At 34.3% G+C, this 13,769-nt stretch overlaps 1 protein-coding gene and 2 non-coding genes across 3 annotated transcripts; all 3 read left to right on the forward strand.

The window, feature by feature from the left end:
- Window positions 1-1,371: 1,371 nt before the first annotated feature.
- Window positions 1,372-1,457, forward strand: LOC132315512 (small nucleolar RNA snoR77Y). Its single transcript, XR_009483699.1, has one exon. It is a non-coding gene; the product is annotated as a small nucleolar RNA snoR77Y (small nucleolar RNA).
- Window positions 1,458-3,554: 2,097 nt separating this feature from the next.
- Window positions 3,555-3,640, forward strand: LOC132315513 (small nucleolar RNA snoR77Y). Its single transcript, XR_009483700.1, has one exon. It is a non-coding gene; the product is annotated as a small nucleolar RNA snoR77Y (small nucleolar RNA).
- A 3,540-nt stretch (window positions 3,641-7,180) lies between these two features.
- LOC132313325 (dnaJ protein ERDJ3A) lies at window positions 7,181-13,054 on the forward strand. Its single transcript, XM_059812039.1, has 7 exons — window positions 7,181-7,482; window positions 8,459-8,514; window positions 9,443-9,516; window positions 9,874-10,397; window positions 10,478-10,819; window positions 11,085-11,435; window positions 12,426-13,054. Exons 1-7 carry the CDS (start codon window positions 7,396-7,398, stop codon window positions 12,720-12,722), a joined length of 1,731 nt encoding a protein of 576 aa, XP_059668022.1. The 5' UTR covers window positions 7,181-7,395; the 3' UTR covers window positions 12,723-13,054.
- The last annotated feature ends 715 nt before the right edge of the window (window positions 13,055-13,769 follow it).

Here is a 13,769-nt window from a genome sequence, read left to right on the forward strand (position 1 = left end):
AACCCCAAACATAGTCCGCTTCAAAGCTCAAACCCTAGTTCCAGGCAGCCGCCCGGCCATTCCATTGTGCAGACCATAAACCTACGCACTGTTTTAAAGTATTAAATCATGTTTCCGATGGTTTTTGTTCATGTATGCATTCATCTTTTGCCTTATTTTGTTTGAATATCAAATTGAATATATATTTATATATTGTTATTGAACCCTTTTTTTTGTTTGGTGATTCTTTTCTTGGAACTATAGATTTTATATTGGCCTTTTCTCTTCTCCTTTTCTTGGTGTTTTTTTTCTTAATCTTTCCTGGTCCCCCTAAATGATGAACATATGTAATGTGCCATGGAGTAACATCCAGATGAAGCCGTTGTCATAGTTACTCTGATAGGGGATTCTATATTCACTCTAACTCAAATCAGGAAGTCTCGTGTTCACTGATTGGAACCTACTTTTTTTCGCAATCTTGTGTAGCATGTTCATGATTCTATTTTTAATTCTTGCTTTAATTTGGTTCAAAATTTAACTGGATTAACATAAAATAAAAATAAAAAATCATTTTATTGCCCTCTATTATTCCCCTTTTGCGGATCTGACCAACACCATCATATGCATTCGTATTGAACAAAACATAAACCCTTGATGGAAGAAAGAAAATTGAGAATTGAAGAAAATCCGGTGAGATAGGAAAATTTGTATAATAATAGAAATAGTTATATTGTGATAGTAATGGTATATGATTAAGAAAGGCAACTTTGCCAGGTGATCAAGTGCTTGTTGATTTCCTCTTTTCCTGTTGCCTATATTGTCCTCGGCTTCTGTTGGGTGTTTTGGGCTGATCTGTTTTCTATGGTTCATGCCTATTGTCCATTATGAGCCAAAATCTTCTTTTATCCAAAGATATGATTTCTATGTTATTTTGTTTCTTAGGCATTTGTTTTCTTCACAAGTGTTAGTTATTTGTTTATTTTTAATTGAAACTTCAACAATTGGGTAAAATAATTAGGGGGAAAAATAAAAAACATATAAAAAATCATACCCTTACCAATAATCTTCTTTACTATTGCTCTTATTGCCTTATTTTCCCTATATCTCTGACATGGCATGTATTCTGTTATAAAATTTGTAGGCTCAATTGTGTCTGGGACTGTATAAACTCAAGTATTTGTTTATTTCGCACATGTTTATTAAACTTGTTTGTCTGTTTATTTGTAGTAGGTACTTCCATATTTTCTGCTGTGTTCAATTGTTGAGTTTGTTTATAGGGTTATCATTCGAGTATCGGATTTTAAGTGTAGGTTATTTAATTTTTTTTGGTGGTGTTTTCTTTGATTCACTTGTTTTTTTAAGTAACAAAGGTTAATATTAGTTGAAGATGTGAAGCCAATGAGGATTATTATCTATTTAAGTTGGAATTACCGACTGAATTACTTATTTGATGTCAGATTGACTATCTGAGGCTTCAATCTTTATTTCATTATGCATACATGTGTGTAATCATTCTAATAATAAATTGATTTGTAATATACATTTTGCAACTTACATAATTTAGTTTACATTTTATTATATTATACTGTTACTTATCACTATGCAATAATATAAAGATCTAAATTCTGAATAAATCCTTTGCTCCTTTCCTTCTGACAACAATCTATTTCTTATGAAAAGATTGAAATACGTCTGCACTATGGTATTTGTATGTCTGACAATTTATAATGCCTCCATATGATGAATACTGGTCTAAAGCTATCGAAGAACACTATTTCTTCATAGTTACTCTAACAAGGTAACATGCTATTCTCCTTCCTGATTGCAATGTAGTTGCAGTTTTTATTAAATGAGTGTTTCCTTGTCGTAGAATGTTTAGTAGGCGATCAGTTATTCATTTACTTTCTTTTTTGGGCTATTGAGTATGATCTAATTTGAGTGCCTACGAGTAAATTTAAAGGAGGATATGATTTCAACTTCAAGCATCCTTGGGTTGAATAAAGGCAAACTTTGCCGTGGTGTCAATTACTTATTCAGTGTACTCTCTCCTGTTTTCTACATGTTGATCGGGGAAGCCTGAGATCAATTTGTTTAGTCCGCTTCAAAGCTCAAACCCTAGTTCCAGGCAGCCGCCCGGCCATTCCATTGTGCAGACCATAACCCTACGCACTGTTTTAAAGTATTAAATCATGTTTCCGATGGTTTTTGTTCATGTATGCATTCATCTTTTGCCTTATTTTGTTTGAATATCAAATTGAATATATATTTATATATTGTTATTGAACCCTTTTTTTTGTTTGGTGATTCTTTTCTTGGAACTATAGATTTTATATTGGCCTTTTCTCTTCTCCTTTTCTTGGTGTTTTTTTTCTTAATCTTTCCTGGTCCCCCTAAATGATGAACATATGTAATGTGCCATGGAGTAACATCCAGATGAAGCCGTTGTCATAGTTACTCTGATAGGGGATTCTATATTCACTCTAACTCAAATCAGGAAGTCTCGTGTTCACTGATTGGAACCTACTTTTTTTCGCAATCTTGTGTAGCATGTTCATGATTCTATTTTTAATTTTGCTTTAATTTGGTTCAAAATTTAACTGGATTAACATAAAATAAAAATAAAAAATCATTTTATTGCCATCTATTATTCCCCTTTTGCAGATCTGCGTATTTTTTTTTGTTAATTAACTTGTATTAATACCAACACCATCATATAACATAAACCCTTGATGGAGGAAAGAAAATTGAGAATTGAAGAAAATCCGGTGAGATAGGAAAATTTGTATAATAATAGAAATAGTTATATTGTGATAGTAATGGTATATGATTAAGAAAAGCAACTTTGCCAGGTGATCAAGTGCTTGTTGATTTCCTCTTTTCCTGTTGCCTATATTGTCCTCGGCTTCTGTTGGGTGTTTTGGGCTGATCTGTTTTCTATGGTTCATGCCTATTGTCCATTATGAGCCAAAATCTTCTTTTATCCAAAGATATGATTTCTATGTTATTTTGTTTCTTAGGCATTTGTTTTCTTCACAAGTGTTATAAATGAACTAGACCTCTGGTCAGCTCCTAGCGGGACTTGCCTGCTCCACCCCTTCCTTACTCCTGCAAGTCAGTCCTCTCCAATGCTTGAAATTGAGCTGTATGGGCTTTATCTTCCCATTCTGTGAGCAGCTTTTGACCAGTAACCAATGACGGAAAACTTCGGCAACAATTGGGTAAAATAATTAGGGGGAAAAATAAAAAAACATATAAAAAATCATACCCTTACCAATAATCTTCTTTACTATTGCTCTTATTGCCTTATTTTCCCTATATCTCTGACATGGCATGTATTCTGTTATAAAATTTGTAGGCTCAATTGTGTCTGGGACTGTATAAACTCAAGTATTTGTTTATTTCGCACATGTTTATTAAACTTGTTTGTCTGTTTATTTGTAGTAGGTACTTCTATATTTTCTGCTGTGTTCAATTGTTGAGTTTGTTTATAGGGTTATCATTCGAGTATCGGATTTTAAGTGTAGGTTATTTAATTTTTTTTTGGTGGTGTTTTCTTTGATTCACTTGTTTCTTTGAAGCCAATGAGGATTATTATCTATTTAAGTTGGAATTACCGACTGAATTACTTATTTGATGTCAGATTGACCATCTGAGGCTTCAATCTTTATTTCATTATGCATACATGTGTGTAATCATTCTAATAATAAATTGATTTGTAATATACATTTTGCAACTTACATAATTTAGTTTACATTTTATTATATTATACTGTTACTTATCACTATGCAATAATATAAAGATCTAAATTCTGAATAAATCCTTTGCTCCTTTCCTTCTGACAACAATCTATTTCTTATGAAAAGATTGAAATACGTCTGCACTATGGTATTTGTATGTCTGACAATTTATAATGCCTCCATATGATGAATACTGGTCTAAAGCTATCGAAGAACACTATTTCTTCATAGTTACTCTAACAAGGTAACATGCTATTCTCCTTCCTGATTGCAATGTAGTTGCAGTTTTTATTAAATGAGTGTTTCCTTGTCGTAGAATGTTTAGTAGGCGATCAGTTATTCATTTACTTTCTTTTTTGGGCTATTGAGTATGATCTAATTTGAGTGCCTACGAGTAAATTTAAAGGAGGATATGATTTCAACTTCAAGCATCCTTGGGTTGAATAAAGGCAAACTTTGCCGTGGTGTCAATTACTTATTCAGTGTACTCTCTCCTGTTTTCTACATGTTGATCGGGGAAGCCTGAGATCAATTTGTTTAGTTTGTTCACATTCATGCTTATCTTTCCAACATGATTGTAAGTTACTCTTTTAAGGTTATATTATAAATTGATAGGATATTGTAGCACTGGTTATAAAAGCAATTTAACTGTGACAGTTCAATGGAGGTGTTACATTGACAATTGGGTAGCCTATTTTGTTGAGGACATGTATTATCACAAATTCTTGTGGTTAGCTTAATATTCTTGGTGGAATGTATCAATCATGAACTTTTTGCAGCTTTATCCACTTCTCCATGTGAAGCTCGGTAAGAATAATTTTCTCACATAGGGTTTCTCAAGTAGATAGCGCAACTCATTCCACTGCATGACTGCCATTGTTCAAAGCTTAATCTGCTATCTAAAACACTTGTAACCAGTTGAATGTTCCAGATGTTTGAGGCTTGAATTTATTATTATTTGAGGAATCCAATATGTGCAATTGTTTGCCCATCTGTTTGGGAGAAGCAGAATTTGTGAATGAACTTCTTGAGCAACTTCTCTTTATAGTTGAAATGGAACCAGAAATATGCCTGGTGAACAAAATAAAACAGATTTTTGAGAAATAGAATATGTTAGTGCATAAAATTAAGGGCTTTCGTTATTTTCAATGGACAAGTTTTAGTAGAATTGCCACGGATGGAGCGAGTATTTTATTTTTATTTTTTTATTTTTTATATATATCATGGAGCCTGCCCCAAACAGTATCTCTTTTAAAACAGCCTCTTATTTAGCTCGCCACAATTCAACCACACCTTTTCACTTTGTATTGTAAATCGAACACGAGGTTTTACTCCAAAAAGTTGTTTTTATTTTTATTTTTAGCCATGGGCATGAAACAACAAAAAGAAAGAAAAGAAGAAAAAAAAAGGTATTGTAATCACTCTAATTTTAAATTTAAATATGCTTATTACTTAATTACAAGATTTTTGAAAATTTAAAGAGGATGAAAATATTACATTTATTTTGTTTTAAAATTTTAAATTGAACAACTAATTTGAGACATCAAAAAAGAAAAAATTAAGATGGATGTTTCAAATGAGACAACTAATTTGGGACATTTAAAATGAAGAAAAACAAATGATAAGATTATTAATATGAGATATAGGGGTAGTAATGTCAACCTATAATTATATACCAAAAAAAAAAAAAAAACTATAATTATATAAGGAAGGGTAAAGTATAAAAACACCCCCTGAGGTTTGGGTAAAAACACATGCAGAGGAAAGTTTGCCTATTTTTGGACAATGACACCCTTTTAAATTTGAAAAATGGACAAAAAGACCCTGAAGGTGATGAATTAACCTTATTACCCTTTCATATAAAATTACCATTTTAATTGACTTAAATACCCTTAAATTAAACCCTAACCCGAACCCAAACCCAAACCCAACCCGCCTGTGTAAAAAGCTAAAAACCCCTCTCCCCTTTTCTCTCTTTTCTCTTTGCATATACATTGAAGAAAAAGGCAACAGGAGGAAAAAGGCACGAGAGCAGGACGTAGATGGATGGCAATAGAAGGAGTGGGGGTACAGGAATCAATGTCGGGACAGACGGATTCCGCCGCCGCCACCTCGTGGTGCTTGAACCTTTCATCATGGTGGTGGTGGTGGTGACGACACATGCCGCCATGGAACATCATCGGATCGAAGTCGCCGTATGAAATTTCGTGTCGGTGAAGACAAGGGTTCATCGACTTGAAGCGGTGGCCGCAACTACGGCGAGAGAAATGGAAAGAGAAGGGACGTTTCAATTGGAAATGATGGTTGATTGGAGCTCAAAGCAGTGGATCTGTTGGTGTTGTGTTTGAGGTCGTCGTCCGTGATAGTGGTTCAGGTGTGGTGGTGGTTTGCTGGCAGGGTGGTTTGAGGTTTGTTGCAGGTTTGGTGGTGGGTTTGGGAAGGGTTTGTTTTTTGTTCATTTGCTCGGTTTGGGTTTGTGATGATGGTGTGAGTTGTGTTTAGCAAGTACAGAAGTGATGGTGGTTGTGTTGGGTTTTGCTGGGTTCGAATAAATTCCATTTGGGTTTAGCAAGTACAGAGGTGGCGGTGGCAGAGCTCCGGCAAGGTCGAGGTTGGGGGTGGTGGTTACTGTGGTTGTTTGTGTGTGTATATATATATATATATGAAAAGGGTAATTTGGTCATTTAAGTATTTTGATATTTTATAATTAAAATAAATAAAATAATAAAGGATAAAGTGGACTTTTTATATATTTTAAGGTTATGTTTGGATTAAAAAATCTCACAAGGGATGTGACCGTCAAAAAATAAGAAACTTTCCTTTGAATGGCCTTACCCCAAATCTCGGGTGTCTTTATACTTTACCCTAAAGAGTAAGACATTTTTTCATGACATGGGCCATAATATTACATATTCTTGACCAATCAAAACTCGATAGATAAATTAATTGCTTTAAATTGAGAGAAATTATTACACGACTTTGGTTAATCAAAACTCGACACACAAAACAAATTGTTTAGGTGTTGACGAAATTATTACATTAATCTTGTATAGGAAGAAAGTATTACATTATCTAAACGGTCAAAACTCAAAAATGCAAGCAAATTACTTCTTAAATAATTTTGAACCATTAATATTCGGTAAACTAATTTAATTCGGATTATTCCATGAAAAAAAAATGGCCCCAAGACCAAGAGTGAATAACCAAAAATACGAAATTTATTACCATATTACCTTGACCAATCAAAATCCAATGTGCAAGTAAATTATTTTAATGTCAGATTGTGATTGACGAAGAGCATGCAAGTCCCGGACTATATTTCTCCGTGACGAGTCTTGACGAATCAAAGTTCATTGTGATTAACGAAGACCATCCAAGTCCCGGACTATATTTCTCCGTGACGAGTCTTGACGAATCAAAGTTCAACACGCAAGCAAATTTCAGTCTATAATTTTCATAAAATATTTTGGTGGCTTGGGACGTTATGGGTTTAAAAGCCTTCAAGTTTCCAGAAGATGGTAGAAACATCGTTCACACACCGCCAAATCTCTATTATCACAACTTCCCATTGCTTTGCCTTTGAATCGTTCTCTTCCTTCTACATATTCCAGATTTGCAATTCGTTCCATCAAGAATTCACTAACACCGAAGCATTTCAATCAGCGTTGCGAATCCGAGTATGAACACCCGTAGGACATTGTTCTTCTTCCTCGTCGCATCGCTCTATTTATTTACCATCCACGCCAAAACCCTCGATCCTTACAAGGTAAATCTCTGTCTCTCTCTCTCTCTATATATATACATGCACACATATATTGCCTGAGTTTGGCTTCAATTAGTATTTGATTACAATTCCAATTAATTGTTAGTGCTCTTTATTTATTTATTTATTGTAAGGAATGGATAATTGCTGTTTTATATTTAGAGGGTATGGTTGTATAGTGATTGATGGCAATTCATTGTGCAATTTAGACTGAATAATTGATTTCTGTTGTGAATTGTATGTAGTATTCATTCTATTTTTATTTGTTTATTTTTTAAGTTGGGGGTTGAGAGATTGGAGGTGGAGGTGGAGGTGGTGGTGTCTGGGGGTTAGATGGGTGGTGGATGATAAGTTTTTCTTTGGAGTGTTTGGATAAAACACAAATTTCAACTTAATGAAGCTGTAGAGTGTAGTTTGAAATTCCGCTAGTCAGTGTAGGACATATTTATAAACAATGCTAGTAAGATATGGTTCAATAAGCACAAGTTATGTGATTATAAATATAATTGGAGTACTAGATTATTGGGAATACTAAAATTGTGTTTGTGCAGAACCTGAGACAAATTGGACAAGTTGCTGAAGACTCCACTGAGATGTTCGCATTCTTTTCTTGTTCAATGATATAGAAAGAAGGGTAAACTTTGTTAGGATGTTTATTTGTAAATAGCCCCTTCGTGTGATGTTTGATTTCATCCCCTTGAAAATCATAGATTGAGAATTGGACTTTTCATCTCATAATATGAATTAAATGTCTAGTAGAAAGTTTATAGTAGATAGTTAGGAATTCATTATTTATGGAATAAACTGAAATCCTTAAGGATGCATCCTTCATTTGATCTTGGGCTTCGGCTTTCATTTGTGTCAATTGTTGCACGTTTTAAATAATTTTCATGGTTAAATTTAGTATTCAATTAGTTTTATTCTTATTGTTAGCACTTATCTTTTCCTTAACTTTCTCATAAAACATCCATTTTATCAGGTTCTTGGAGTTGATCGGAATGCAAGCCAACGTGAAATTCAGAAAGCGTTCCACAAGTATGTTTATCTTCACATTTTATATATTTTTTAGTCTTTAACCTTGTTTGACCCTCTTCCTTTTATACATACTTTTGAGGTGATAAACTAAGAACATCGATTTCTTTAAATGCTTATTTATTTTACTTTTGGCTCTGAATTGTAATGGGAAAATTAAAAATATATATATACATAAATGAGGTGGCCAAAGAAATATGGATGCCCAAAGGTTGAACAAAACTAATATTGTTGTCGATATTCTACATAATGGCTATGACTATAACAGTCCTAAGGTAGTGAAATTCCTTGTTGGATAAGTTCTGACCTGCACAAAAGGCGTAACAATTTGGGCACAGCTCCTTGTCATCAGGTCACCAACTTCCTTGACCCACATAGGTTAAACAAAAATAATATTTTATGTTGAATTTATTCTGCATAATGGCAGGAATTATTCAAATTTGTAATCTGGCCTTGGTTGAAAATTGTAGGGGCTAAATGTTCTACTCCATTTCCCATTATCCACATGGTGGCTAAGCATGGCCTAAGATTGGCAACTCTTAAGAGTTGATGATGAGGGGCGTGGTGGCTAGTACAATCATGGAAGCAATCCTAGGTTTTATTGGGGTGGGAATTTATGATTTAGTGACTGTTAATTGATTTGGTTTGAAAATTTAAAGCAAAAGTTTGACTATATAGACCAAATTTGTTCTGAATATTGATTTTAGACTTTTAATGTTGAAATAGTTGTTTAATGATTAGAAAATAGTATTTTTAGAATTTTAAAACTATAGGCGGGAGTTGATGACCAATCTGATGCATTATTTTGAGAGTCTTAGCCTTGAATGTCTGAAATTCAAAATGCTATTAAGGCAGCGCTTTAGTTTCTCAACATACATGTTTACCTATAACTCATGGATAAAACTCATGCTCTATCCATTCTCTTTTGCAGGCTCTCTCTCAAATATCATCCTGACAAGAACAAAAATAAGGGTGCTCAAGAGAAGTTTGCGGAGATTAATAATGGTATGATGAACTAAATGCTTCTTTTACTTTCTGAGCATTTTCCTTTTGTTTTTTGGTTCTTCTTTAATGTTATATAGTAATCTGTCTGCAGCATCTAAAATTTTTGAATGTTGGATTGTGTATCCTAGTTATCATATTGTCATTCTTCCATTAGCGTTTGAACATGTGTTTTTACGTGAGTTGTTAAAATATTCTATTATCCTATTTTTGAGTTGTATCTTTGAGGATGCGGAACTTTGCTAATAGTATGGTGAAGATTAGATAAGCAATATTATGGCTCTTTGTATTTTTTGTAACAGAAATTTAATATCTTCTTGCTGTAAATGTTGATTGTTACTCTTTTTTACCTGTTCTCAGCTTATGATATATTATCTGATGAAGAGAAGAGAAAAAATTATGATCTATATGGGGATGAGAAGGCCAGTCCTGGGTTTGGTACTGGCAATCCTGGGGATCAAGGGGGATATGCCCACTTCACAAGTGGTGGGCCAGGACACAGTGGGTCTACTTTCAGCAGGCCAAGTGAATGGCAAAATATGGGTGGGGATGGAAGTTCAAAATCATTTTCGTTTTCCTTTGGCAACCCTGGTGGCCAGAGTTCATTTGGTTTTGGTTTAGATGACATTTTTTCCAATTTCTTTGGGGGTGATATGAGAGGTGGGAGCAAGTTCAATGGTTTCAGTAGTTCGACCAAGTCTCAGTCTGGGTCTAGAAGTTCTCCTAAGAGCCTCCATGCCGTTAATGCACAATTGTATAGGAAGGAAGTTGCTGATAAAGGGATCGCTTGGCTTTTATTATCCTATACGCCAACATTGAAGGGGACCCAATATTATGAATCTATTGTAGAAGAGGTTGCCAGCTCACTGCAAGGAGCATTAAAGGTATTAGTGTATTTTAGGTGCCCTTACTGTTGGATATGTGCTGATTATAACATATGCTTATATCATTTATTTTCTGACAGGCTGGAAGCATAAATTGTGAAACTGAAATGACTTTCTGTAAAGACCTTGGCATAATTCCTCGTAAAGCACCTAGAGTGTTTGTTTATTCATACAGAGCAAGTGAAAGTGGTTCCTTGGTAGAGTATAGTGGTGATTTGGCTGTGAGAAGTTTAAGATCATTTTGTCAAGACCATTTGCCGAGGTTTTCTAAGCGAGTTGACTTGAGTCATTTCGATTTCTCTGGTGGTACTGTGGACACATTGCCTAAAGTGATGCTTCTCACTACAAAGAAAGATACCCCTGTTATCTGGCGTGTTCTTAGTGGCTTGTATCACAAGCGCTTTATCTTCTACGATGCAGAGGTAAAACTGTGGTCTCCATCATATATCTATATATATTTTCTTTTCTGTTAACAGAATGCTTTTGGTAACTTGAAATGTCCAGGCAATGTGCTTGCCCAATCGTTGTTGAAAAGAATATTAATTGTTACGATCGATATAATCTGATTTCATTGTGATAATTGATTTGACATCTTAAGTCCCTCATTGTGAAATGAATTAGATGCGTCTTAAGTTTTGTTGTTTTCTCTGTTCATTTCAAATATGTCACTAATTTGACATTACATAGGTCCGTGATGTTTCTGATTCAGCGGTGAGAAGGCTAGGCGTTGACGCGCTTCCAGCTATAGTTGGTTGGCTATCAAATGGAGAGAGCCATGTATTGAGGTCAGGAGTTTCCACGAAAGATTTGAAATCTGCAGTCCATGACTTTAGTGTCTTGCTTGATGGTTTTGAGAAAAAGAACAGGGCAGCTTCTGGTCATGCTAAGAAAATGCAGGCTGAATCAGTGGACAAAAAGATACCTCCGCTTAGTGGGTCTAATTTTGATGTTCTTTGTGGAGAGACAACTCCGGTTTGCATTATTGGTGTTTTCAGGTCATCCAGAGCAAGAGACAGTTTAGGAAGCATTCTATCATCGGTAAGTAAAATCTTTTTAAATTTTGATTTATCTGATAACTTAGTGAGAAATAGTAATTGAGATCAACCTTTGCTTTTGTTTAGAAAACATTCTATCATCGGTAATTTAAATCTTTTTAAATTTTGATTTATCTGATAACTTAGTGAGAAATATTAATTGAGATCAACCTTTGCTTTTGTTGATTGTAATTTATAGCAAATTAACTGTCAAATATGAACATTTAGTGGATTTTCTGGAAATTGGAAATTGCATTACTTTGAAATTTCTAATGAGTATATATTTCTTTATATTTTCTTAGCCTAAATGTTAAGATTTAACTTGGTTAGTATGATTCAGAATTGGTAATGGGAGAATCAGTCAGCTCTAGTTTTTCAATCATTTGTTTCTAAAATAAGGAAAAACTGAAAACAAAAAATGAAATCATCAGTAATATTGACCTCCTTGTATCTATGTATTCTTCCTTGCCATTGTGTGACAGGTGATTGTAAATTATAAAGAGAATTCTGTGAAAAGTTAGATACTACATCTTATCAAAAAAAAAAAAAAAAAAAAAATTCCTAGTTGGTACTCACACACACACACAGTCTCTTCTGAGACGTGAATCATTGACCTTCCTTTGGGAAGTAAGTGGCTGATACCGCTAGGCCATAGGCCTGTTGGTACATTTTATCAATTTCTGCCAATATAGTTACGACAACATCATATTTTGTTGAAGCGACTTTACATTGGGTCTTATAATATCATCTCTTGATTCTCCCATGAGCGGATCAAGTATCTGATATGAGAATGTGGTGTTATCAGCGGTTTCTTTAATTGATTAAATAGACAATTTATGATAATTACAGCGAATTATGGAAAAAGATATGTGTTTGCCTCTTATTTAGAGTATGTTTTTTTGATTGAAATTATCGATGTCATTGTCAGGCTACATTTTGAATGCTGAACTACTAAGTCCAAGTTTTTCATTTGCTGCATGATTTGTGTTTTTAGGTCTCTCAGAAATCACTGTCGAGGCGACAGAATGCAGCCTCCGTCTCTAGGGATACTATTTCCTATGCTCTTTTGGACGCCACCAAGCAGCTATCTTTTTTGAACTCATTCGACAAATCTGGATTCAAATCCATAGAAAAGCTTTTGGTTGCCTACAAACCTCGGAAGGGGAAGTTTGCAGCCTTTGTGGGTGAAATTACTACAGAGGAAGCAGAGAGGTTTATCAGTTCAGTTCTTAGCGGGGATGTACAATTTAACAAGACTCGACAGAGGCCCACACTCAAGCGAGAGACCTAATGGGGTACCAAAACTGAATTGTTTGGTTTCTGAATTTAATGTAAAGAACAAAGTATGGGCGCGCCATTTTTTTGTTGATCATCCAGACATTTTTTTTGAAGGAGCTGTGCGCTGGACTCAGCCCATATGAAAGATATGTTACTTCGTCTCCATTAAGGAGATATGTTTGCAGGGGGCCATGGGAAATCCTTCGAGACCGGTGAGGTTTTTGTAGTGGGGAGTTACAGTCTCATATAGTGCTTGTTTCTAACATGATGAGTCGATAATGTAAAATTAAAGACAAATAAAATTTATGGAAATTCTTTATTGACAGGTTTTTCCGCTTTCTCTAATTATGTCCTCATTTCAAACATTGTGTTGTATACTATTTTTATTATATATTATTTCTTTTCTCTGTATTCACTTTGTGCTTAGGGACAAAAAACAAGACTCGACCCCCGGTAGTTAGGTTTTAGTAATAAATTTAGACAAAAGAATAACACGCTATAAACGAAGTTAATAGATGCTGAAAATAATTGCCATCCCAAGAATTCTAAGTTTAACAACCCAATAGAAAATAAAAGAATAATGAGTGTGTGTAACACATGACAACCTTAGCGCATAATAATTTAAAATTTATTTCTTTTTAAATGGACGGAGGTCAACCTAACCATTTTAATATTTTAATTTCCCTCGTGTTGGGCAAATAGCAAGCACTCTTAATGTAAGAGAGAAGGGAAAGATGCCCATTAATGCCCCACTTAAACAACAATGTGTTGTGGAAACCCAATTCTCATCAGAAGGGCAATTATATTATTTCTTTTATTTTTTCTCTCTTTTCCTCTAAATCACCCGTTGTTCGACAGTGATTATTCATTTAATCATGTTAACTTACTAATTAGATGATGTACTAGAGCAGCTAACCTCATTTATAGTGAGTATTATTGAGTGTTTTGTTATAATTAGAATTTAATTTGAGGTAGGATTCAAGTCTAAATCAACATAAACAAGTTCAATTTTAACTCTGCTTGATTTTCACGGGTGCGATCGCGATCTTCAATCTTGATT

The sequence above is a fragment of the Cornus florida genome, unplaced genomic scaffold (assembly GCF_030987335.1).
Source record: "Cornus florida cultivar Cherokee Brave unplaced genomic scaffold, ASM3098733v1 CherokeeBrave_3.0.0_Hap2_Chr06, whole genome shotgun sequence".
Lineage (NCBI taxonomy): Eukaryota > Viridiplantae > Streptophyta > Magnoliopsida > Cornales > Cornaceae > Cornus > Cornus florida.

Excerpts from the sequence above, each read along its gene's own strand:
- LOC132313325 (XM_059812039.1), top strand. The coding sequence starts at position 7,396 with ATGAACACCCGTAGGACATTGTTCTTCTTCCTCGTCGCATCGCTCTAT. Across the intron at positions 9,517-9,873 it reads GTTTGCGGAGATTAATAATG|CTTATGATATATTATCTGAT; the intron begins GTATGATGAACT and ends ACCTGTTCTCAG. Across the intron at positions 10,398-10,477 it reads CACTGCAAGGAGCATTAAAG|GCTGGAAGCATAAATTGTGA; the intron begins GTATTAGTGTAT and ends ATTTTCTGACAG.